We start from the raw sequence: 27249 nt of genomic DNA, 5'->3' as shown, positions 1-27249 counted from the left end.
ATTCTTACCAGTGCCATGTTAGTATCAGTCCATGCCTCCTATTCACAACATATGGTGACATACAAGAACTGTGATACAATTTTCTTTATTAAAAATAATTTACAGTATCAGTAACATTTTATGCACAATTGTCATCAGCTGAACTTCTGGTAAGATATCTATACAATACACACTGAACTTAAAACTTCAACTCTTTTGTTGGCTTTGAACAGCAGACATTGATTTGCAGTTGCTTAAATACGATTAATATACAGAATTTCATGTCCTTAAACTTAGGTGTAAAATGTATAAACATCAACACTATCCCAAAGCTTGGTCATTTGGGAGGGCACAAAGAGTAAATGCTTAGAAAAACTGGAATATTCTTCTCCAAATCAAACTGGAGAGAGAATTCTAGGTTAAATACGTCTAACACAGTCACTTCTTCAAACAGGAGCATTTCCTCCTATGCTTTAAGATACTAGAAAGTCTAATTGAACAACGCTTTTTTTGTGTGATCACAGCAATCCTCTGCCTGCATTGTATCCTGCCACTGCCAGAAGCAGGCTTCCCTGCTGCCCATCCCAAGCTCACAGATCCTAGCAGTGAGCTCAAAGTTCAACGTCCTGCCTTCATTGCCAAGCTACTGACCCGACCTGACGGCACTCCCTGCTGCACAAGGGGAGGGGGGCAGGCACACGACCATGGATCATGGCAGCTCACTACTGGGCGAGAAGCACAAGATGGGTACATTAACAGTTCCCCCCAGCACCTACCACCTGCAGGCATACGTGTCCTAAGGGTGGGAGTCAGTCTGCACAAGTCACAAAGATGCTACGGGCATCGGTGTGGTTGGGACAGGACCCACAGCAGCCACAACAGCAGGAACCTCCAGGTTGACAGCATCTGCACTCAGAGCTGTCTTTCACTGACATTAAGGCATAGGAGTGCAGCAGATTTTAAGTAGTCACTACAGTAATGAAACCATCACACTTCTGAAGAGATGAGTATTGGTGGCAATAACTCTAAGACACAGCCCTTGAAATTGCACTTCACAATACTGGTTTACCTTGACATGGCTTGGATCACTGTCTCCTGAGGCAAGGAGCGTCACTGCACCGGGAGGGCAGGAGGCTGAGCCCCACTCAAGCACTAGCAGTTGCACAAGTATTCTAGATAGCCCTGCAGCTGTACTTCATTGATCTCCTGCACAAAGCACCACTGTGCATCAGCTCTAAAATCAGATCTGTTCCTTAGTAATGAACGTGCATTTTCTTCAGTTATGAATATACCTTTGAGCTGGAAAAGAAGTATTAGATGCTGTTAGACAAGTAGCGAGATCTCAATTCTTGATAAAATTACCAGAATGTACCACAGAACAGAAACCCATCCAGCATTCAGTTGAATACAGTATTAGAAAATGCATTGATGTATTACCCATATCAGTGGTATGAGTCACTGGAATAGTTTTTCTCATCTCAGCTAAAAGAAAAACACAGCAAGATTATTGGAACAGGTTATATAGAATTCCAAACCGTACAGAATTTTGTCTAGCAAAAAAAAGGTATCAGAACTATGCCAATGGAACTGAAGTTTGCAGCTGAACTGTCTCAAAATTATGTTGTATTGATCTAACTGTGTCAGGGTTTATTTTCCAGATTTTTAGGCATGTCATAAACATACTATTTAAGGATGCCAAGAGTGCACATGTTGGTTTGCACGTCAGCTGGCTTAGCTTCTAGTTATAGACTGAAAACATGCAGTAAAACTAATGGAGTCTTCTGGCAAGTCAGGACATTTAAGACAATGTTTATCAAGATCCAAAAATCTAAAAGCAAAATCTTGCCAATTCATAGCAGGTTTCTGCAGCTTTGTCCTCCAAAAGCAATCCATCACTCTACAAACAGAAGTGCTATCATGAAGCTGCTCAAGATACAGGAGCACAGAAATACCTGAAGCTATCAGAAAAGACAAACTGGCACAGATCAGAAGCTCTCAGTGACCAAGCTAAGTGGTAAAACAAAAGCATTTCTGCAGAAACTGTGCATCTTCCATTAATGTTAAATACAAAACAGTTTTTATAAGCAATAATAATTTGATTTAGTGGAGCTGCAGTCGCCAAGAGCCAAATCTGTTCAGTATTCTGTGATCTTCAGCAGGGGAATCTGATGCCTGTTTGGAAGGGCTGCAAACAAAAAAAACCATTCCAAAGCATTAAAAGGCAGCATGGCTACCTCAGCAATTTAACATGTGACAAGTGTAACTGATTAGACATAGGCTGCATATAAAGCAGAGTAATTAAGGAGTCGTAATACAAATTCTTAAAGGTTAAAATACTGAGGGAAATTCTCTGGCAAGTGATATCAGACAATACAGTAAAAAGCAATGCTACAAAGGACAAGCTTGAGGAAGAGATGACAAAGCTCTCAACTGAAGGACACTGCAGAATGCTGGGGGGCTGCACTTCAACACCAGCCACGTACTGTGGGCATTCTCTTACAAGCAGAGATATACTTCTATAGCCAACAGCACTTCATGGGTTGATCACTTTTCCATCTGGATCCAGAAGGGATATAATTCCATACAATAAATGGGACACAGGGGGCCTTATGTGCCCATCATTTTAAAAGCAAGACATTCGAAACTGAAGATCTATTTTGAGCTCTGGATGCCAAAAAAGCAAACCATCCGTCTGTTTGCCCTTTAACCTTCCATACCATCTGCTACGCTTAAACCAACAGCAGTACACAGATTTACAGGTGCAAAAACTAAGTGGAAACAACTGCAGAAAACCTTCTTACATAATAATCTTCAGCACAATCGGTTTGAGATTTCACACGGTTTATTTACAAAATGGTCTGAGAAAACATCCCCTCCATACTTACAGCTCTCTCTGCCATAACACACGTCGATTTTAGCAATGTTTAATAGCACCATTAGAATATTATTTAAAATCAGGAAGGATCTTGCTGCAGTTACAATGATTCACAATCTTTTACATCCATGGACGAAGTAACTTAGAGCACACTAGGGCTGCCTGCAGTTCCACAGTACAGATTCCTGGGTTCACACAAGGCATTTTCAGAGTTACCAGTTAGTGCGAGGTACCCACAGTCAGTAGCTACTATAAGAATCTTCGAGCCACAAAGTTTAGACTTCCACCATTTTTGTATAAAGTTACCTCCACGTCGTTGTCAAACAAGGCAAACACGCTGAACACTTTCCCAGTGCTTGTCTTCAAAACAAAAGCAAAGAGACACCCATTAGGAGCTTCCCTTTCACTTCCCTTTACTTACTTTCAGTTAGCACATTAGAAGCAAGTTCTGCCTAACACAAACTCATTCAATCTGATTATCTGCCACTGCACAACACAGACACTGCTAGGAGCAGAATGAAGACTTCACCCAACAACACGGTTTTGATCCGGTTGAAACTGTGCTACACACCTACTGTTAGCAAGAAAAACCTACTTCCCTACGAGGGCACAAAGTACTACCATACAGATACCTGACACAGGATACAAAACTGAAGCCTCCCTCAACTAATTGTGCCTTTGTCTTCAGAAGGACACAAATGAGACTCAATTCTGCTCTAACACAGCGCCCATAATTGCACTTCAGTACAAACTTCAGGCCAAACTATCAGTTTACTTTCAAAGAAGATGAAGTATTTTTTCCTGCTTCCAATCATCAGGACCGAAAGCACAAGTTAACCATAAGTGTGATCAATAAGAAATTCAAAGATACTGCAGATATACCTTAATATCCAAAGTCATTTTGGGCGACAGCTCTGGAGGGAATAATATAGAGAACTGCTCTCTGCCAGTGAGACCCAAAGTATTTGGATTTTCTCCAGGAAGAAACTGAAGTGGAGCTATGCCAATTCCAATCAATTGACTTTTATGGACTTTTTCATAGCTTTCAGCTAGGACAGCTTTAACACCCTGCAAAGATACAAGCAATTCTGTATTTCAGTACAAAGTTAAATGCAAAAGTGAGCTTCAAATATTTTTATGTAGAAAGTCCTGCAGTTCAGGCATATAAGCACTTTGTATGAAGCCTGCAAATAGGGAACATTCTAGCTGTAAAACTAGACAACAGCAAATAAACCTCAACAGACCCAGACAGTATGAAACAGTTTCAGAATGCACAGTGACTGTGCTGTAGCTGACAGGGAGCAAGCCCCAGCTGGAATACAGCTGCTTCCTTTATTCCAGAGCTGTACAGAAATAACTGGCTAACTCAGAACATATCCTAAGTATTACTGGAAATTAGTTTATTATTAAAAAAACTCTAAAAACCTCTAAATACTCTGCAGAATCCAATCAGAGTCCAGCTAAGTTACCTAAGATGTCTAAGTTACCTCAAGAAGTCTGGAGGCCTAAATGATCTCACATGGTCATCAAATTCAGAGCTACCCTTCTGACCAGTCATTCTCTTCCATGAAGTCTTTAGCATAAATTACTGTTAAGTAAAATGCAGGATTGCATTCAACCTTGAATACAGGCTCTAAATGTTTATGCTCCAAATTAAACATTATAAAGATATTTTTAGATAATAAAAGACCCCACAACACCAAAAACCACAGATATCAAAAACCAAACTAGCAGTACCAGTAGAAAAGGCCCTTTTGCTGCCCAGTCTCTTGAGCTGCCCAGTCCGTACTTCTTTCCTGCTAAAATAATTACAGGAATGCCTTCTTTCTGGTACAATTCCGCTGCTTCAAACACATCTAGCTGTGGAACAACAAAATTAAACAGCCTGAGTGAGTGAGATCTTAATCCGTATCACAATTTTGAAGCAGCTTCTTATGTTCTTACCGTTTGTCCTGATGGAAAGTGAATTGTTTTAGGAGCTGGTTTTCCTATGAACTTGTTCAGAAGCTTGATATTAGCAAATGTGCCCCTTGTCATCACAGCATCATTACCCCGCCGAGCCCCATACGAGTTGAATTCACGAGGTGTGAGTCTGAAATAAGAACATTTAAGAAGGAAACCACTTTTTCATTTGCTTTAAAACAGTGCTTTCATTTGCTTTCCAACAGTACTGTGATTACTCTAAGTACTGCAGCATCACTCAAAACCACTAGGTTATCAGCACAGGATGTAAAGAACTATTTATCAAATACAATCATTATAAATCATGAACACGTAAATAATTGCTAGATTATTCATAAGCAAAGCTCCAATTTTAAATGCATCATCTATTACTTCATTATGAAGCATTATGAACAGTACGGTGCTTACAGAAGAATCATGCAGCAATCATTCCAGCTCAGGAGTTGCCACAGTAAAGCAGTGTGTTTACTAATCCCCTAGCAGCATGTGTACCAATAAACACTGCCAACAAAAGTCACAGCCTTACTCAAATCAAATGACGAACTTAGGAGTAAAGGTTTATTAATTTTTCCCTTTCCTGTAACACTACTCATTCAAATGGAATGCAAGTTAGGATCAGTCTGTACTGCAGGCTATTGCTTTGTCACACTCCATTGACACTGATTATAATACTCCTTTACAACACGCCCAGCAGTGGTAAGGCCAAACCTCAAGCACTATGTTCAGATTTGGGCCCATCATTACAAGAAGAGCATTGAAGCCCTACAGCATGTCCAGAAGAGAATAACAGAGCTGGGAGGAGTCTGTGAGGAGCAGCTGAGGGCGCTGGGACGGGTCAGCCTGGAGAAGAGGAGGCTCAGGACAGAGCTTACCCTTTGTTAGTCAGGTACTTAGCAGCAGCACTGCTCCTTGCAATGCTTCCAGCAGGAGATATGTGATCTGTGGTTACAGAATCTCCCAAATAGAGCAAGACATGGGCATTTTCAATCGGCTGCGGGGAAACCGGGTCTTTGGCCTGGGGAGGAAGGAAAACAAAACGTTTTTTTTTTTTCCCACTAAGAGCCTTAGAAACAAAAATATTTCTGCAAATGTTAAGACACATGGATACACAGACTCAACTTATTCCAGATATACAAACAGTATTTAGAGGACTGAGAAATACTATTGATGATAAAATCTATTACTTATATGGTGAGGTGTGACTGGAATAGCTGCTCCTTTTCTAGTACATAGTGGTAGACCCAGCATACTCACAAGTTTATCAAAGAAGGAAGGACATCTGATATAAGTGGATTTCAAGTCCCAGGGAAATAAAGGTGACTCAGGCGCTTCCAGTGAATTCCATCGTTTGTTTCCTTTCTATACAGAAGTAACCAAAACCAGAGATATTGATTTATGGCCTACTTACATTCTGAAAATGAAGACTTACTGGTGACCTTCTTTTGAGCTTGTTGTATGTTACAAGTTATCTTTCTGGATAGCATTAATACATGGTATGCATATCAGTCAAATTCTGATTTAATGTAATGGAAACAAGAGGCAATCCAATTATATTCAAGTGGAAAACATTATAAAGCAACAATGCAGTGCACCATTTAGAATAAAAGACCATTCTCACCTCCATTTTTTCTTTCAATTCCTTAAACATAGATGATATCACACACTCTTCCTCCACCATGTGTAGTTCTTTCCGCGTGGGCCAAATATCCCTTAAGTAGATACTTCTGCCACCAAAGCCAGTGCCTGAGCAAGGTTTTAAGCAGAATGCTAATGAAGTCTTTAAGACTATTACTGTACATACATTCATATATGCAGACACACACACAGCTTTTCAGAGAACTGTATCTGAAGAGGATTTTTTTTTTTTTTTTTTAACTACAACAAAGCTTGCTGTGCTTTCTCTTTAAATGCAATGTTATGTACACTGAAATGCACAGGAAGAAACCCCTTCTAGGCATGCATTAGAAGCAGAAATGTGAGAGGTAAAGAACACTCACCCAAAGGCTCAGTCTCGAAGTCTATTCTAACAGTGCCTGCAATAGCATACGCAACTACCAGTGGGGGAGAAGCAAGGTAGTTGGCACGGACACAGTCGCACAGACGTCCTTCAAAGTTCTTTGTTCCAGACAGCACTCCACAGGCAATGATTTCACCCTGCAAGGCAGGACCATGTTATCCTCCAGCACCTCATGGTACCACAACAGCTTACGTGAGTTTTTGTTGACTGAGATGCACTTCTTGCATTCCACTTCAAATACGTAATCTAAACCTTCAACACAAAGGCGTTTTGTTCTCTGGTGCTGTCCTTCCTTCTCCCATGAAGAGCTTCTAAACTTTTAGCAGATGTGCTCCCTAGCCACTTCAGTGAACTCCTGCCTTAGTTCTTATATCCTTCTACTGTTTCATAGGAGAAAAATGCTGCAGCTGTTTACACACTGCTGATACAAAGCAGTCCAGGACATAAGTCTTGAAAATCCCTGCACATTACATCCTTTCTAAGATTAGGTTCCATGTATTCATGTTAGCGTTGATATCCATATGCCACACAGACTGTACTTGTTACACCTATTTCACACAGCTACTGTTGTCTCCCTCTGAAAAGCAGATGCCTAACATCACACCACAGTCCAAACCAGGAACAAAAAGCTTTTTTTACACAGAATACTGCATCTCTTGATCAGTTAGCAGGGCAAGATGTTCCTATACCCCATAAGCCTTAGAGCTCTACCTGCTTTATTGCACTCCTGATGGCTTCTGGAAGGGGAGCAGTGTTTCCAACACACGTTGAACATCCATAACCAACAACCTCAAACCTACATTGGAAAAAAAATAAAGTAGCACATTAAAAGATGAAGAGCAATTTGTCAGGTTTGTTTTTTTTTAAAGCAGTAATCACTAAGAGTTTTTCTTTTCCTCATTTGGTAATTCGACTTTCTAGGAATTGCATTCCAGACACTGCATCTGATGAATACAGGCAAGTTACAAGGTGATATTCCTGTAACCACCAACTTAAACCAAGTCAAATATTTCTGTTCAGCAAGTACTGGTAACACAAAGGCAGCAACATTCTTCACAGAGTAATCCTGTAACACTGCACAGCTGTATGGACAGTGTAATTGTTACAGCTACTGAGCAACCAAAAGCATGCCCAACAACAACACGGGCTGAACACTAACAGACCACCCTTAAGAATTCATATCCAGCTTCCATTTCTGAAATACAGGACTAAGTGCATTCTGTGAAAGCCACTTACACACACAGCTTGTTACTGAAAGCCAGAGTTCAGCTAAGGTAAAGATGAAAGATCATGAAGTTGTAAGGTAGGAATAAAATGGAGTGAAGCTTAACTTCAACCAAACACAAAATTAAAAAAGGATAAACTAGCAAACTTGTGAATTAGCCATCCCAAAAAGCAGAGCAAGTGTATTTACCAACCTGTACAAAACCCACATATACTATTTTCTAGAGATCCAAACAGGAATCAAAACTTACCCAAGCTTACTGAGGTATGGTAATACTCCACTGGAACTGAGGTAATGTGTAACCATTCCACTGCCTGGTGACAGACTAGTTCTTATGTAGGGCTTCACCTCTAGGCCAGCTTCAACTGCCTTTTTGGCCAGGAGTCCTACAAAAAAAGACAATTCATATTTTTATGTCCCTTAAAAGAACATTTACATTATGCTAGCTTATTCAGCTGGGACCTTCAGTTTATTAAGTTGAAGCAACGACTTGTGAATAAAGTTACTTAATTCATAGCAATATAATTCAGATTTCTGTTCTCACTCCTATTAAATATTTTGTTACATTTTCTGTAACAAATTTCACCACATTCTAGCTGGCAGTCAGCACTGCACTGTCTGCTCCTCTACTGACACAGGCCACACAGCTTCAGAGGAAAGCTTGCCTGAGCCACAGAAGGAAAACAGTAAGGTCTGAGCAGATTTGGGGAAAACCAGCCACAGCTTATGATGGGAGGGCACCAACTCCTCAGCTAGTGATAAAGGCAAAGGGCAATTTTTCAGCAATCTGGATTTTCTCTCCACACTGCTGCTACCCATAGCGTTCAAGCCATTAGCATCCAGATGAAGGCAAAGCTAAAGCCAAAGCCTACCTCCTGCCACAGCTGTGTCCATACGTGCATCCACTTGAAGACAGCCCTAAAACTTATCTGTAAAAATGCTACCAAATAATTTTGGAATTACTGTTATTAATGCTGCTTTATGACACAAACTTTGAGATTGTATTACTGGAGAGAAACTTGCAGTGCATAACCTCCAAAACACAAAGGTTTAAAACTACAAGTCTACTGTGTGACAACCTGAGGTCATTACAGAGAATCTACAACAGTGAAGGCAAATAATGGCAAAACAAGGCACAGTTAGCTTCTATCAGACACAACATACCTGCAGCAAGCATGACAGATGGATTGCAGTTATTTGTACAGCTGATTACTGCAGCAATGACAACACAGCCATGAGAGAGCTCGTATTGGTTTCCTTCATACTGAACAGGTACAACGTCATTCTGTTTTTCAGCTGCAATCTGAAACCCTTTAACACCAGCCTAGGTAACAAAAACACGCATTAGCAAATATTCACAGGCTCAAAGAATCACAGGATGGCTTGTGTTGGAAGGGACCTTAAGAATCATCAAGCTCCAACCCCCTGCCCACAGGCAGGGCTGCCAATCTCCATCCAAACATTGCACTACACACAGTATGACAGTGCAGGCAGATGAAGCAAATCTTACTTTAGAGGAATATTCAGCTGTCCCACAGGAAGCCTTCAAGAGAATTTTTAAAAAGCCCTCAGTTCTCCTCACTTATCACATACACAGTGTTCTTCCTTCTTCATAATTACGTTAACTGCAACAATGAATGTTGCCAATGAAAAATGCCAGTCAAAGCGTGGTTGGTATCACACACACTTCCTGCTACAAATGAAAGATTAAGCCCTTAAGAGTAGACATCTGATTTCATAGATTTTTTCTGAATTGGAGCCATTCCCAAGGCTTTATTTGGAAGAGGACTGCAACTAAAAGCAGAATGAACTCTCCAGCCCCTCAGCACTGTCGACCATCATCAGCTATGATCTGTCCCCACCACAACAGACCATTCTGTATCATACATCTCACCACAAGCCAGAAAGGCTAAAGCCAAGACAGAATTTTGAAATTAAGTGGAAACATTTCTGATCTAAAGCTATTGCTAGACTTCAATTTTAATGAGGAACACTAAAAAAAACCACACTAATTCTTACATCAGCTGTACTCTTAGATGCCTATGCATCTTACTTACAAAAAAAATGAGCTTAAGAGTGCTCTCTGAAGTGAAGTTGAGCTACAAGCAAAAATCCTTTATTAGTTACGGTAGATGAAAGTAGTTAAAAACCTCTAACAGTGGGTACTTCAAATCCTGGAAGTATTTCTGCATCTCTTAATACAAGATGATTTTTCTTCTTGTAATGTTTGTGAAAATAAGTGTTTAAAAAAACTAAGAAAAAATTTAAAAATATACTCTGAACTTCCACTAGTTAATTCTGATGTTTTCCCTCCCTGGCAACCTAAATTGGCCAAGTAAGGACTTTCCAGTGTCACATTTATGACAAGGTACACCTAGGATTTACCAGCTACTACCTTAGGGACTCTTGTCAAGCAATAGAAGACTTCAGGTTATCTGTTCACATAGTAATAACTAGAGCTCAGCAGGTGTGCAGGGAATAAATAACATTTATGTGGATTTTAAGGAGTACCTTTTGAAGAGTACAGCAGTTGTACAAACCTTTTCATTTAAGCAGGTTTGGAAGTCACTTTTCATGTTACTGACAGCCACTCTATCTTGGGATCTCTTGGGGCCACTGACATGAGGAATTATAGAACTTAAACTAATTTGCACTACCTAAAAAAAAGACAAGTAAAAGAGAAAAGCAGGCATTGTCAGTCCCAGTTTCACACTGTATTGAATGTAGAGATGCTCAGAATGTTTTGTTTAAAATGCCAGTGTTTTGAGACATTAAAACCAGCCTCCAGTTCCAAGCTGTTACACTGCACCAGGCTGCTGGTCACAGGAAAGCCCAGGTTAGGAGGCACCTCTGAGATGGAACCCAGCCTTCCATTGTAAAAGCAGCCCATTCAGCCAAACCCTCAAAAGGTTCTTATTATTACTCCTAACTTTTCCATCACCCCTAAGACTTGCATATGTACTTGGGAGTGACATGAATTCAAGATCTATTAGTTGAAATGAACATTATTCTACCTCTCCTCTTCCCCCCCTGCCTGTCCATGCTTTAAAGCATGCTCTGCTTAGAACTGTGAGTAAATGCTACTTAAAGTACCAAAAATCACAGCAGGAGACAAAACTTAAATCCACAGCTGTTACTTGTTAGGAAATCAAACAGAGCAGTAAGTCATTTCAAGCATACCTGGGAATATTCAGGTTCTCTGGAAGAATTCTCATCATTTCTAAATAGCTTCACAGCTTTAAGATATGCTTCCATAACCTCAAGCTTGGCCTCATCGAAACCTTAGTAAATTTAAACATGATAGAGTTACATAAAAACCCCACCAACTCTCAGAAATTAACACTTCTAATTGAAAACTGTTCTTGAACATTGAAAGTATTTCTTCTCCAAGGCATACCACTACATATTACGTTCCCAAAGGAACTATTCAGGAATGATACAGAAATTAAAATACTGGGGAAAGTGTCTGGTTTTTTTTTTTTTTTTTGTTTAACTTTCCCTCTTTGTATTAAGGAACAAAATAAGCTACTTAAACATCAGAAATTGTAGCTAATTAAACTTACAGATTTGCCCCTTAGGTTTATGAAGATCCTCCAAATTAAGACTTACTTGTTTAAGAGAGACCACGTGTTTAGCTGATAAAATCCAGCAATGCTGGCTACTGTTAAGAAATCTGATTTGTTTGCTCTGTGCTGACCAACCCATGCATGTTTGTCATTAAAAATTCTTAACTCAAACATATCAGATTTCAGCTTCAGAAAGGCTTAATAATTCAGGTACGCTTTCTCCTTATCTATTCGTTACTGTGATCTTCTCTATTAGTTCTATCTTGAAAAGAAATGGATATTCTTCTGCCTTAGTTGAAGCTGTCAGTGGAAGTCTTGAAATGGAAGAAATCACAGTGAAAATCAGAAACATGCTGTGTTTTGATTCACTGTTTCATGATCTTGATTTGGTTTTGTAGGGACATTTGATTTTGCACTGAAACTATTACAGTGAATGACCTTGTAGGATTTCATCTTTACCTGCATGCTTTAAGTGCTTCAACGTCACATTATCAACAGGGAAAAAGCTCAGAATAGCACCGTATTCAGGACACATATTTGCTATTGTGGTTCGATCTGCCACAGACAGTTGGGAAACTCCACTCCCAAAGAACTCCACAAATTTTCCAGCGACTTCAGCTTGCCTAAGATGCTGTTTAAAAGAACACAACAACTCTTGGTATGCAAAGAAACAGTGGAAGCAATGCCTCTTGCAAACAGCAAAAATACCCACAACCTATGAGATACTGAGTACTAAATTCAAGGCTGGATGTTGACATTGTAAGACAGACTTCTATTGGCAGTGGTGTTTTTCAGATGCCCAAGGCAAAAACAGATGGATGCTTCTCAGAACATCACACTAGAAAGAACGTTTTCAAAGCAATCGAAGCTCTTAAATGCTTAGACACTGGCTGTCAACCAACCAGAAAAGGAAGTTTTGTGCCATGCTGGCAAAGCCCTGGCTTCAGAAGGTACATTTTTTAGTTATACCAGTTCATAACTACAGATGGGCCTTTTGTCTTGCAACACTTCAGGAAAAAAGGGTACCCAGAAAAAGTTTAAGCTAGAAGAGAAGCCTACATGCTATCAAAAGAATAGAAAAAAATAGAAAACAAGGATTCTGTGTGTTCTTTCCCCTACAAATAGGCTTTGTCTTTTTAAGAGAGCTTATAAGCAATCCACTACGTAAGACAAACACTCCAGAGGACTATGAAGCAAAAACTCTTAGACATTGTGGGAATCTTTCTGCATCACTACAACTAAAGGCATGCTGTAAATCCTGCCAGGATTTCACTTCTCAAAACCCACGGGTAGCTCTGCCTCAGCAGGCACTGAACTTACCTTTGTAATGCCCAGAACAATGTCTATGGATGTAGCAAGTGGGCTGGCTGTGCCCATCAGCTCACACCCAACCACCTCAGGCAGAGTGAGAGTAACCGGCATCCCCAGCATCACAGCTTCTGTTTCGATTCCCCCAACACCTGCAGTGAGAATATTACCTTGTTTTTCATCAGTCTAAGTAAACAGACACTAAATATTTCCAAGTTCTAAAGTCTAATAAAACCCTTCCTGTAAGTCTAGAGGCCACAGCAAGAAATACAGGTGTTTTCTATTACATATTTGCACGTGAAAAAACAAGCAAGACTACTGCTGAAGTTGTTTGACTTCACATTTAACTAGAAAGATATTCTAAGTTTTATTTTCCGCGATGAAGAAAACCTTAATCCAAATTTTACAGTACATGCACAAAAAGCAATTAGGATATCAAAAGGTTTTTGGTTCTCTTTTTTGCTATTTTCTTTAAATTGCATCAAACAGTTTTTTTATGGAAAGAAATTTCAGTAGAGACAAAAAAAAAAACACATTCTGCAGATTTACAACTGAGCCTGAAACTCTAGGAAGAAGAAAATATTTCTCAATAATGCTTCAGTAAGGCTTTCAAACTGCTGACAAGTTACTGTTAGCATACTTACCCCAGCCCAAGATACCCAAGCCATTTACCATGGTTGTATGAGAATCTGTGCCAACCACGCTATCTGGATATAGGAAATCTTTCACGTCAAATACAACTCTTGACAGATACTCCAAATTAACCTGGTGTGCCATTCCAGTCTCTGGTGGTATGATGGAAGTGTTCTTGAAAACTTTTGAACTCCACTGTTTTCGTTTTTCCAAAATGAGGAAAAGAGAGAGATTTTTCTCAGGGACTTATTCCATTCTTCTCGGAACACAATTAGAACAACAAAGCTGATATGCAATGCAATAGTATTTGCTACTTATGTGCCTCGTGCTCATTATTCCAACAGTTACAAGAGTTCCTTGGATCCTATGCATTCTGAAATGGTTAACAAACCCACACACTCCATTCTGAATCCATAGCTCCTAGCTCCCAAATGCAGGGCTGTACAAGGCTCTTAATTTCTAGCTCACGCAGCTGATTTTCAAGCACAGCCAAGACTAATATTTAGACAACAGAATTAGCATTAACATTTACCACAGATTTCAGTTTAGGTTTTACACACCTGTGTGGGACTAAGGAAGCAATTTATACAAGTGCCTTACTACATGCAAGCTCAGGATGCCACACAGCTACAAAAGAAACTGCCATGGAGGCTCGTAACAAAACCCAGCTCAGTGGTTTCCCTCTTCATACATACAAGCTGACCTGCAGCTTTTCTGAAAGCCTCCTAGTCTACTTACATGAAAAGATTTTTAGATCATTTGATCAGATTCCTAAGCCACATTAAATTAGGGGATGAGGATCAAACACCAATGCTGCAGATCCCCGGCTAGAAGGAAGCTGACACTCACCACAAGATTTACATTCAAAACAACTCTGCTGGCACTGCTGCCTAGTTTGAGAGCAGCAATCCTTCAATATCAGCTTCCATTTAATATTTCTAGTTTCATAAGTTTGCAACACAAGCATGGACAAATAAACTTGTTATCTGAAAAGCCTATTGTGATCTACAGCACAGAGTTCATGAAATATCAGTCGACTGCAGTTTAGTAAGTGCTTACTTTGACCAGTACCTTCACACTGACAACACCAAACCAATCACTATCCACTTTTCCAAATCATTTAAATCTTCTCTCCCCTTTACACGACACCCAGATTTACAATTTCTGCTGTCTAGCAATTTTAAATTAAAATCCATAAACCTGTTACAAGCCCATTTTATACTCACACTGAACTCAGATTCACAGCCTGACAAGCTACATTATGTAATGTTGAACACCAGGAAGCAAACAAAGCAAGATGTCCCACCCACCAAAACATGCAATATACAAAATGCACAGGTGCACAGACATACCTTAAAAAACTGAAGCCTCTCTCTATTTCTGCCAAATTCCATCTCTTGATTTTTCAATACTGTCTCAGGCCTAGAAAGACAGCAAGTTGACAAGTACTATCATAAACCATTTCAAAAGTACAGAAGAACAAGTTGGTTTTGCTTGTTTGATGAAAGACAGTACAGCCTAATAACATGAATTTTGATATCCTAAGTGATATTCATTAAGATGCTGACATTCATTACAAAGGAGTAATCCACAATTTAAGAGTAACCTCTGCTTTGAGAAAAAGAACCAGGAAGGGAATACAACAGGGGAGTTGGAACTAGATGACCTTCAAGATCCCTTCCAACCCAAACCTAACTTGATGATTCTGTGATTCTATGAATATACCTGCCTTGCAGCAGGAAGAAAGAGAACCCTCAGTATTACAGAGGTGTATTTCATTGCACACCATGACCTGTGAGGTGTCACAAGGTTTGCAGTGCAGTGTTCTACAGAGCCCCGAAGGACAGCCATCATTAAACTGCAGCTTAACAAATGACACTGCTGGTTTCCTGCCAGGATAGCCAAAAACATCACTAATTCTGCATTCCCACACCTGTACTGACCAGAAATATTTGCATATCTGTAAAATTACAAACACAACCAGCATTTAAATTTTACCCCAGTCAGGCACAAAGAGATACTTGAAGAGCCTGAGAGAAAAGAAATGGCAGCTGAAAGAAGATCACAAGTAATTGTCACAGATTGAATGGACACAATGAACTGTTAAAATTGAAGATCTGGAAAAGAAACAGATGAGGATCCCCTGTGCCATTACACACAAGCAGAATGTACAGTGCATTTCAGCTGCGTGATTGAGTTCAACTCTTTGAAAGAGCAGATAACAGCAGGACAAGGGGAAATGGTTTTAAGTTGAGGAAGGGAAGATTTAGGTGGCTGTCAGTTCTTTACTACGAGAGTGGTGAGGTGCTGGAACAGCTGTCCAGAGAGGCTGTGATGCCCCATCCACCCTGGAGGTGTTCAAGGCCGGGTTGGATGGAGCTCTGGGCAGCCTGGGCTGGTATTAAACGTGGAGGTTGGTGGCCCTGCGTGTGGCAGGGGGTTGGAGATTCGTGACCCTTGAGGTCCCTTCCAACCCTGGCCATTCTGTGATTCTGATTCTGTGACAGATGGAATGTGAGACAGAAGTGATGTTTAGGCAAGTCCATAAGGGCTGGAAATTCCTCCAAGGATCCCACAAGTGAGGGAAAAAAAAAAAAAAAAGATTACTTTTAGCCATAAAAATCAATGTTTCATTGAGGCTTATCTGGTAATTAAGGGAAGTCTCACAATGCAATTAAAAGCAGCATTCGCACTGTTTACAGCACAATCTCTATAGACTGTCACAAGCAGAGTTTAACAACACAGAACAATGCAAATAATCAAAGGAGCAAGTTTTCATACTCAGGCACTGGCTGAAGGTGAAAAGGGCAGAGGATAGGTGTGTTCTCTATCTGTGCAGAGAACTGCCCCGAGGCACGGCTCAGCTCCCCAGCACTGCAGGGCCCCTTGCAGCTGCTCTGGCCCCGGCATGGCAGTTTCCTCGGCTGGCCCTTCAGCGGAGAAAGCTTTGCTGCTGTCGGCTTCTGCGCCTCACCGCCCCCAGGGTTCGGGGCGTTCTGTATTGCACTGCAGCAGTGAACAGAAGAAGAACATCAGTTTTGTTTGCCCTCCCCACCCCACAAACCATTTGGAGAAATAATTTAAAGAGGAGGAAATAGATGTCGTTTTATTCTAACCCTAACGCAAAGTGAACTCTCGCTGAATAAGCTCCCTTAAACGTAGCAAAGTAATAACCAGAAGTGAACTGCCCTGGATTGCCTGAAGCTCTGACACCATTTGACACCATTTACTCCTCCCATGTGGTCACAACAGGTCAGCAGCACTCACAAACCACACTGCAGAGGCTAAACTCAGGGTTTTAACATTCGAAGGGCTGGGCAGAGCCTCATCCAAGCAGTGGGATATGCTGCATTTTTCTTACTCCAGAGCAGTTCTACACATTCATTAATGTCAGAATGATTTACAAGACAAAGACTTCTCAAGGAAAGAAATGAAGCTGTCCTATTCAAGCTGGCTTTTGATATGAATTGTCAAAGATTCAGATACATTTGATGCTCACATCACTCAGTCAGAAAGCAGAAATTTGGTTTTATTTTTAAAATAAAGTCCATCTAATATGCTACCCATATTTGTGCAAGTTCTCCCATGAGAGCTAAGTAAGTAGTTGTGGTGAAAGGTGAATGATTTAACAAATACTCAAATGATTAAAACAAATCATTGATTTTAAGTAAATCCCCTGCTCTCTGCTGCTTTAGCACAAGAAGATACTTAGTTATCTAATGGTAGAATAGCACAGGGCCACAGAGGATACCTTGTCTTAGGCTCATGGAATTAAGACCAGCAGGAGATGGCAATTGTATAAAAGCAGCACAAACCACCCTGGGGAGAAGGGTTTCTTATCATAGGTCAGCAGCTGCTGAGATCCTGCAAGCTTTCCAGAAGCCAAAGGACAGTGAGACACTTTATCGTTACAAAGCAGCACACTGGGAGACCTCTTGCCAGCACTTGGTGCTGCTGATAATTTCAGGTTAGCCCCATTGCAATCGACTCAGCTGTCCCTGAATGGGCAGAACTGCTACAGCACACATGCCAACACCACTTCATACCTTCTTGCTCTTCCCTCTGAGCTACTTAACCCAGCTGAAATCCTGCATGTACCTGGACATCCTACAGAAGGATGCCTCGCACACCCATACCCAGCTGCTACAGGCTTTTTCCCTGAATTTTTAGGAATTCAGGAGGAGCTCAAGCAATTAACACAGTTCTGCATGACTCTGGGAAGGCTCTGTGATGAATGGGGATAGGGGTGGGGGGGGAACTACATTATGGGAAATGCTCAGCAAATGTGGAATAAAATTCACGTTCTATTCTGCAACGTTATCTTTCTAGTGCAAGGCAGCCCCAGGCTGTTCTCATCACATTACTGCCTGTCAGGAGAAGAAAACCAGGCTGTCAGTCTTCCAGATGTAATACTTAGCCAGACTCCTACAAGCATGCTGTCTCCACGGCCTTTTTTTCATCTGCAGTAAAAACCAAGGCCTATATAAAGTCACAGTCATAACTTAGCAGCTGAAATTACAACCTTTCAGTGCATCCAGTAGTACTGCCAAGCCATTTCTCCAGAGCTGTGAGAAGGCACTTGCATTCAATACTAATCAAGAAAATAACTTTTAACAGTAGGAACAGCGCAAAGCAAGAATTACAGCCACTCCACCTCATTCTCTTGAGACATACTATTTTTTGGAAGCCACGACAGATCCTGCAGTTTATTTCTGCAATTTCTTGCCCAGAATTTGGGTTACCAAGTCAGCTCCAAGCATAACACCTCACAATCATTCTCTCTCCTTCTGCAGTATTACTTTCTCCACTTTTACCAGCTCTCTTTCAGGTGCTATCAGGTCTACTTTCAAGGACAAAGATTTGAGAAGTGATTTACCAGGGTAAACAGTCAGTTTAGTACAGGGTAAAGGGCATGGTTCATGAAAAGAGAAGAAAAGAGATCTGTTACCATTTGCTGAAATCAATCTGCAGAGAATGGTCAACAGTGAGATCAGTCGGGCAGGCAGGATTGACTTTCACAGGATCTCCTCCAGCATTTCTTACTGCTTCCCTCATGGCAGCGAAATCCACCATTGCTGGAATTCCACTAACAGAAAGAAAGCAAAGTAGCACAATAACGTGGGATGCACATGTATTACACTCACAAACCTCTTCGAAAGCCCAAATCTACTTGAGTTCTATTTCAGAAGTTAAAACCCTACTGTTTTATTCTCCAAATTTTGGAAGTGAATGAACTGGCACTAATTCACAACAAGCAACAGCACGTTTTAAGGTAACAGACCTACAAAATACAGCAACGCCTTCAAGAAGACAATTATTTGCTCTTTTGCCTTGCCATGTTTCTGAAGCACAATGTTCTTCACTTTAAAACACCACTTTTAGATACTTATTACCTTATAAATACCTATATGAACACTGCTCACGCTATACTTTAATACCTTGGTATATATTACTACTCTTCTTACAAAGCCACTCATTTCTGAAGCTCACAGCATATTACAGAATCAATACTCTTGTTACTATTACACTGATAAGTATACTTGAAGCACACAACTGAAGAGAGAACACAGCATTATTTAAATCATTTTTATTTTGCCTGATATCCCATTACTTTATTACCATCACATTCTTTCTAAAACTCTCTTGTTCATAAATACATCATTAATTAGTCTCCAGGACATCTTAAATTTAACATTCCCAAGTTGCTGAAGGACAGTCCTTACCTTACAGCTATGCTATACTCAAACCACATCAAGCTATTATCTTCAGAGACTTTAATGTATGCATCATTCATTGTTTCAACTGGATTACACACACTGGTGGAGCATGCAACATTTAATCTCCAGTTGTGTGAAGCACAAACTGTGTTTCAATGAACTGTCAGCCATCTGGCTACAATCTAAACGCCTCCACTTCCATTTGTGTTTTGGCATTAATCCTGTGAAACACCCACTGTAGGCCAACAGCTTCAGCTTCACCAACCTGCAGTAAAACCAAGGCACCCTAAGGAACAATTCCTCTTCTCGTGCCACACGTAATCGTGACGTCTCTGCTGAACAGCAGAAGCACTGCATGCATTTCTACTGACAAAGAGAGAAACTTCAGTACCCAGCAGCTAGGTGCTGTTTATTGCCAAGCTGAAGTACACATGCCACTCGCTGAGCTCTCACAGGTTATTTGACATTTCTTCCACACACTCACGTGTGCAAACGCTCTACTTACGTAAAATCTTGAAGAACAACTCTGGCAGGACAGAAGGGCACTTCGACATCGTTCTGCTTTGTTTTCCAGTCTAAAATGTTCATAGCATCTGTTTCTTTCACCAGGAAGCCATCGCAGTTACGGATGCTGGATTCAAACAACACTCGTATGGAATAAGGCAGAGTATCTAGGGCAAAACAAAACAACTGGCTTAATTAGTGCAACACCCCCAACTCATCATGTCTTTATGAATTACTATTTCACATTTCTAAGGAGGTCCACTTCACTACAAATCAGAAGGGAGAGAGCTGTGGGAAACAAGCTGCCTAGCTGCTGTGGGGTTTGATCCTCACTATAGAAGGTGGAACAGTACAGCAGATGAGTTGCATTGAATTTGAACTGAAGATGCCAGGGTTTGCACTGTGTGACTGCACTGTGTTACGCCAGCAGCAGACAGGAAGGTATGCTGTGCTGGCAGGAGATGCACACGAGGCATACAGAGTTGGGGTTACCAATCAAACAGAATGGGAGAAAGGCAACACTTAGTGGAGTATACTAAGAACTTTTTGTTTGTTCATTTCACCATCTCACTACTTGAGATATCAAGCCAAGACAACCAGTGCCTGATATTTTCTTCAAAAAAAAACAAAAAACAAAAAAAAAAAAAAACACACCACTGTGATTTCAGGACCAGAAACTCTCCTGATACGTGCCATAAAATTCAACATTTCATAAAATACAAAGAACAACATTTCACTAAACATAACTTCCAGGGCTTTGTCTCTGATCTGGGCTAAGGTACTGAGAAGAAACAGCTTCCTGGCATGGTAGAACTGAAGGAACTGGAAATGAGAAGGAAAAAAACTGGGAGAAAAGGAGAAGCATCACTGCAAACAAACAAAGAATTCACATTTCCCTCCATGCATCATTCTTTGCATCATAATTCAAGCAGACAAATAATTTAATAACAGTGAAGTATGAACAAATTAGTTACAAGAAGGGAGTTAAACAACTCAGTACAAAAAACAGTACATTCATCCACAAGCTGCTAATAAAGATTCACTGTTGTCATCATGAACCTTGCTAAAGTATTTACTGTTGTCTAACCAGACAAGTCATTCAAAATAATACAGAATCATCATCAAAACCATATTTGAATCAACTGTAATAGCACCATTTTACTTTTCAGTCAAATTACCAGAACAGAACTGCTTGACTTACTCCTTACAAGCACAGTTAGCAAGGGGTGCTGCTCTGTACAGGTAGCAGTCATCAGCAGTGCAGGATGGATGACTTTGCTCTACCAGGGGCTACCAAACTGGCAGAGTATCCACAGCACTGTGCGTGGTTTTGGGCCTCCCAGAACATGGGACATCTCAACAAATCAAAGCACACCCAGTGAAGGGCCTCGGAGATGGTTACAGGCTGCAGAACGTGTCACAGAGCTGTGAGAGCTGCACCTGCTCAATCTGAGGAGAGAAAGCTAAGTGCACTAATTGTAGTCTTTCACAGTTGATTGGGAACTGCAGAGAAGGTGAAGCCTGCCTTCTAAGAAGTGCATGCTGAAAGCACAGAAACAGCCACAAGGTGCAGGAATAGAGACCACAGTCAGACACAAAGAAGATGATGTGATGGGGAGGATGGGTAAGTACAGGATTATGAGACACAGTGGAATCCCCATCCTTGGAGACTGAAGTGAGAAAGGCTGTTCAAGTCAGCCCCAGTCCCAGCAGTAATGCAGGCCCAGCTACCATTTTACCCACAACAGATTACTATCATCAACACTAGGAAAAAAAAAAAATAAAAAAAAAAAATCAGATTTCCCCCCCCAACAAATCACAAATAAATGATTAACAGTTGCATTAGAAATCTGATTAACTTAAACAGGCACTTATTGTCAGACCATGGTCAGAAGCCCCAGGGCAGAGCGCAAACAGGGCAAGAACCAAAATTAATGCTCTAGCAACAAATTCAATTAACAATTCCAGATAATGGATTTCTTATTACAATCATCCACACTGCACCTAAATTCAATATCTTTCTAATATTCAGTTAGTACAAGGCTTCCAACTTCTGCCCATCAATTTCTATTGGAAGAGAAAGACCACCCTAACTAACCTATTCTGCTTGGATTCATTCTGTGAACATTTTCAAATTCCACTGCTGCTCCAATCTTTATTTGGACATCTTAGATAGAAAGCAGTATCTTCTGTTTGAATTTTCACTACAGGCCCTTCAGAAAAACGAAAGAAACCTACAGAATGGGCTGGTTTTGCTGCTACCACTCCACTGTTTCTTCTCAGACAAAGCAACAAACTGAAACATTTTGCCCCTTCCCATTCGGAAGATGAACTCCAGTATTACATTAGAAATTTGCAAGAGCACACAGCTGTTGCACAAAACTTGGAACAGCCACTGTTGCACTAGCAAGAGCTCCTCCCTCTTTGCTTCAAAAACAAGGACATAATTATTGCTGCCAAACATGGGCTTGAAGTGAAATACTCTCTGTAATTTTTAGTTAGGAAATGTTCTTGAATATTCTTGAAATCTAATGTTTCTGAGCACGTTCAGTGCATTTTTCACCAAAGAGCACAACTGAAAGAAGATCCCAAGTACCTCTAATATGTACCTCAAGCATCTTAAAAGCTTAACACGAAAGCTAAGAGAATAACAAAAATATATTCTGATCACCTTCAAGAGCAAAACCCATTCCAGCTGACTGTGACCCATAGCTCTCTCTCCTTCTGCATTTCTGTCCCATCCCACATCACTGCACAAATACTTTTTATCTTTTAGTAGCCATCCGGACACAGAACCCAGTAAAAAAAAAAATATATATATCTTTTGGGCAGCTATTAGTGATATATTGCCTGCTAATGACATGCTGAGATTAAGGATTTGTTTGTACACCACCAAAACTCACCATTCCACAGCAACCACAAGAGCTATCAATCAACTTCATAAAACAATAATAGGGGAGAAGATTATAAGCTTTCAAATACATGCATTAAGAACTCACATACACAGTGCACCTCCTAACACTTCACAGCAGTAAGTGGTGCACATGTACTGCAGGTACTGCCCTCATTACAAACATAGAAGTTATCATTACCATACTTGGTGCCTCCAAGCTTTGAGACATTGTAGAACCTCTTTCGTGGATGGTTTCTTAGTTCTTCAATTATGGGCTGGTAAGGGCTTCCTGAAAAAGAAAACACAACAGAGTTATGGATATCATACAATCTTTTGAGTTGGAAGAGATCATTGAAAACCACCAGGTCCAACCCCCCTGTAATGGACAGGGACACCCACAGCTCCATGAGGAGCTCAGAGCCCCCCCAGCCTGCCTCTGAATGTCTCCAGGAATGGAACATCCATCACATAACAGGGCAACCAGAGAGCCAGAGCCTCAGTAACCGTAGTGCCAAAAACTTCTTCCTTACATCCAATCTAAAAGGCCCCTCTTTCAGTTTGAAACCATTTCCCTTTATGCTACCACAACAGACCTTGCTAAAGAGCCTGTCCCCTTCTTTCTTCCAGCCTCTTTAGATACTGACAGACCACTCTCAGGTCACCTCAGAGCTCCCGGGCTGCACAGCCCCAGCTCTCAGCCTGGAGGCCTTCCATCACTCAGGTCATTTTTGTGGCCCTCCTCTGGATGCACTCCTACAGGTCCGTGTCTCTCCCATGCTGATGACCCCATATCTGGATGCAGCACACCAGGTGAGGTCTCATAGCACAGAGCAGAGGGGCACATCCTCCCCTCACCCTGCTGGCCACACAGCTTTGGATGCACCCAGGATATGTTTGGCTTTCTGGGCTGCAAGGGCACACTGCCAGCATACCTGTGTTCTACCCTTACATCCCCCAGCTTGTACTGGCACCCAAGTGCACACCCTGCTCTTGGCTTTGCTGAACCTCATGAGGTTCTCCCAGCCACAGCTCAGCCTGCCCAGGTCTCTCTGGATGGCATCCCGGCCCTTGGGCGTGTCAACCACAGAAGGCCAGGTCAATGATAGAAGACTCTTAACACCAAGTTTTCATTTCTGATTTTACCAAAAATAAAACTCCTCTGGGGTTTTACATCAATTACATATGGAGATGTTTTAAATGGATTAAGAGACTTGATGAGATAGCTGTGTGATTAAGACAAACGTTAATATTACCAGGTATGCACAGGTCATGCAAATCACCAGTGTAGCCAGAAGCCTTAACACACGTTTGACCTTTATTGTCTTCGTTGACCATCTACAAACGGACTTAATGACTCAGATAAGGACAGACACGTTACAAAGCATAAATCACGATGTGCCAGGCTGACAACAAACAAGAGACGAGAACAGACCAACATATTCAGCAAAAATACCTCTTCAGGAAGACCGCCAGCTCACAAAACAAACGTTTTAATTCAATCGCTAGCAAACTAAACGGGCAGCGCCAACGACAGCTCATCAAACCTGAAGAATTTCATCGAAGCTTTACGGAATTCAAACCCGGATCACAAAGAGCCGGGAGAAAATGGACCCGGCTGCGCCATGGCGGGGCCGCATACGGCGAGAGCGGCACAGCGCAGCGCTCCGCAGCACCGCCTTTGTCTGCCGCCCGGCCGCCCCGCACCGCACCGCGGCCACAACAACAGCGGACAAAGGCTGCGCCGCGGGCAGCCAAACAACGCAGCACCCGAGAACGGGGAGAGACGCGACGGCGGCGGGCAAGGATAAATAACGGAGGGCGAGCGGGAGCCGGCACCGAGCAGCGGCGAACGAAGCGGTTCCTGCGGGCGGTACCGAGGGTCCCGCAGCGGCGCGGCACACAGCCGCCCCCCCCCCCCCTCCCAGCCAAGCGCCGCGCGCTCCTCCTCCCCTCAGCGGGGGCCGCGCTCCAGCCGGGCCGGGACCGCCGCACCGCCGGCCGGATGAAGGGCCGAAGCGAGGCGCGGGGGTCCCGCCGGGAGAGCGACACGGCCCTTTGGAGCGCGGGCGGCGGCCGGCCCGCTCGCACCGACCTGGCCTGATAGCGTCCATCGCCGGCGACCATATTAGCTCTGCGGGGAGGGGAGCGGGATGCCGGGGGGGGGGAGCGGGGCCCGGGCGGGGCGGCTCGGCTCTCGCGAGATTACGCCGCCCCCGCCCAGCTCCCACCTGCCTCCTCGCCGCTCGCGAGATTCGCCGTCGTGCGGCTGCGCGAAGAACGCGCGGTGTCGCGAGATCTCGAGCGATGGGCGGAAGTGGGCGAGTGAAGGCGCAGAGGCGGTCCGCTCTAGCCAGAGCTGCGAGTTTAACGACGTCGGCCGCGGGGCGGGGCTGCGCCGGGAGGCGGGCGGTGCAGTTCGGCGGCACGTGGAGGAGCCGCTGTGAATTAAGGCTCGTTTCTCTGGGATATTAATTATCTCAGACCGCTGTTTATTCAGCGATAGCGATTTCAGTTGTCTCTGTGAATGTTGCTCTAAAATGATGGCGCTCCGGAAATGAAGTTTGTTTTAACCCTTTGCAAGAGCTGCCTTTCGCAGCGCTAAAAGCCCTCCCGCAGCCCCTCCGTGACATCCGGCAGGCTCCCAGTAAATCAGATGGTAATGCTGCTTACAGATAGCTGCAGATGGGGTCTAAAGTTCAGGCCGACTATAAGGAGAGGCTCAAGTACTTCAAAACTTAATTCTGGGGCTCAGATTATTTTATAGACCAAATGGTCTATAAAATCACGCCTCACCGTGATCAGTTCATAGCACCAAGGGTGTTCAGCAGAGTCAACATGCTCACTTTGAAACAGACCATATAATGAGGAGATGGCAAACTTCTACTATTGCAAAATCACTCTGTTTTCAGGTTGCAAACGAGCACTTTTCCTAGTTGCTCAGCAGGGTCTACGCATTCACAAAGTCTGTTCTCAGAGATAACGGGAAGAAGAAGGGCTTTGTGCGCTGATTAACTGAGTCCTGAGTGTGAGGTCTTCACTTCAGGAAGTACAAGCAACTGGGGAACTTCAAGCTACACTGTCCAGTGCTCATGGCAGTCTGTGAAATATCAGGCTTAACAGCCGTAGAGATGACATCTGTTTTGATTCAGGCTATACTTGTTACTGACAAGCTTGTTTTAAATGGATGGCATCTGTTGCCTTCTTTACTGAACGCTGCAGGAAGATGTGGGGAGAAGCACAGTTCAGCTTTCCTACCTCAGGATTTCTGCAAGCCTGAACTGCTGGCATTGCTTTCCCCCCTAAACCTCAGGAACAAGTATTTTCCTTCTCATGAAGGGAGGGCTTACCTGCCATCTGCTCACACTTGTGTTGGAGAGCCACGCTGTGTGCCCTCCTCACTCACTGCTGGAGTTCTCTTAATTTGGCAAGTACCACTCTGCGTTTCTCACATCTGGAGGGAAAAAGCCAGGAGGGCTGGGTGCCACTGCTGGGCACATCCAGGCTGCAGTGCCACAGCTCCATGCCTCTGGGGAGGCAGCAGCAGGAAACATGTTGTACATCCACAACAGAGGAGCTTGGTCTATTTAGTGAAGAAGTGGGCAAGAATGATTGCGCAGTTGCGCAATTCTGCACCAGGCACTGTTATTCCCTAGTGCACCTGGGCATTACGGGCAGAATTAAAGATCTTTTTAGCTGCTGATTGCATCTAGTATGAAGGCAGCTTATGCCCACCTGACAGTTTTTAGTCATCCACCAAAACCTTCACAGGTTGGCAGGATGAGCCACTTCATGCATTTTGTTTCCTGATGAGTTGGGGCCTGGCACGCAGCAAGTTCTGTTTTTTGCTCAGTCTTAGTATTTGATTAACTGCACTGTAACCCAAAGGACAGAGAAGGATGCTTAAGGTGTGCTGAAGACTTTTTTCTTTTCTTTTTTTTTTGCACCAAATAAGGTTTTTAGCAAGATAAAATCCAACTCATGATCCTAATGAGACCAGTATCAGTCTGAGACAAGAACACCATATCACTGTTTTAGCAAATGCTCCTCAAGTTGGGACTAGGTAAGAATCCCCCAGACTTGAGAATTTAGGAGAACCCAAGAGGCATGTAGAGGTGGGAGTCCGATGGGGGATTCCAGTCTTCCCATCTAGATGCTGAAAAGCTCTACCAGGAGAGACCGTCAGTCTACACCCTAAAACTGGAGTGGTACCTGAGCCAACCAGTTTGCCTGTCTGGTCCCCCACCACTGCAGCCAGTGCAAACAACAAGGACTGTGCTTCCTTCTCAGGTGAGGCAGGAATGCGGGCTGTGTCCTCTTTGATGCCTGTTTGGCAGCTAGAATTAAATCTTCCCTCCACAGCTATTGTAGCCTCCGGGAGGCTGGTTTGAATGGCTCCTGCAGATGGCATCTGCCTCCTGGAGATGGAGCAAAATCCACGCTAGACTGCAGCAAGTCTCATTGGATGAAGTGTGTGAGAGAGCGATCAAAGATGCTTAGACAAACTCTGAGCGCTGCTTCTGCGCCTGCTGCTCAACTCCCCTGGTTGTGCAGTCCTCACCACCTCACCTCC

General features: G+C 42.6%; 1 protein-coding gene across 2 annotated transcripts; it reads right to left on the bottom strand.

The window, feature by feature from the left end:
* Window positions 1-69: 69 nt before the first annotated feature.
* On the bottom strand, window positions 70-24845 carry IREB2 (iron responsive element binding protein 2). 2 transcript variants are annotated; one of them, XM_042824201.1, is made up of 22 exons: window positions 24772-24845; window positions 22879-22968; window positions 19788-19953; window positions 18514-18651; window positions 16347-16571; window positions 14918-14987; window positions 13577-13760; window positions 12945-13084; window positions 12084-12255; window positions 11239-11339; window positions 10599-10715; window positions 9223-9382; window positions 8309-8444; window positions 7545-7629; window positions 6814-6970; window positions 6435-6559; window positions 6071-6175; window positions 5689-5831; window positions 4799-4946; window positions 4592-4714; window positions 3737-3922; window positions 70-3214 (listed from the first exon to the last, which is right to left on the bottom strand). In XM_042824201.1, exons 1-22 carry the CDS (start codon window positions 24788-24790, stop codon window positions 3104-3106), a joined length of 2901 nt encoding a protein of 966 aa, XP_042680135.1. In that variant the 5' UTR covers window positions 24791-24845; the 3' UTR covers window positions 70-3103. The 2 variants fall into 2 exon arrangements, with proteins under 2 accessions (XP_042680135.1, XP_042680136.1); XM_042824202.1 differs by lacking the exons at window positions 22879-22968; window positions 24772-24845 and adding an exon at window positions 19548-19645 and having other exon boundaries at window positions 19788-19872.
* Window positions 24846-27249: the final 2404 nt, after the last annotated feature.

The sequence above is a fragment of the Centrocercus urophasianus genome, unplaced genomic scaffold (genome assembly GCF_019232065.1).
Source record: "Centrocercus urophasianus isolate 14NV4802_14NV808 unplaced genomic scaffold, USGS_Curo_1.0 seq_23, whole genome shotgun sequence".
Lineage (NCBI taxonomy): Eukaryota > Metazoa > Chordata > Aves > Galliformes > Phasianidae > Centrocercus > Centrocercus urophasianus.
Note: the sequence above shows the minus strand (reverse complement) of the source record. Positions and strands in the feature narration are given on the sequence as shown.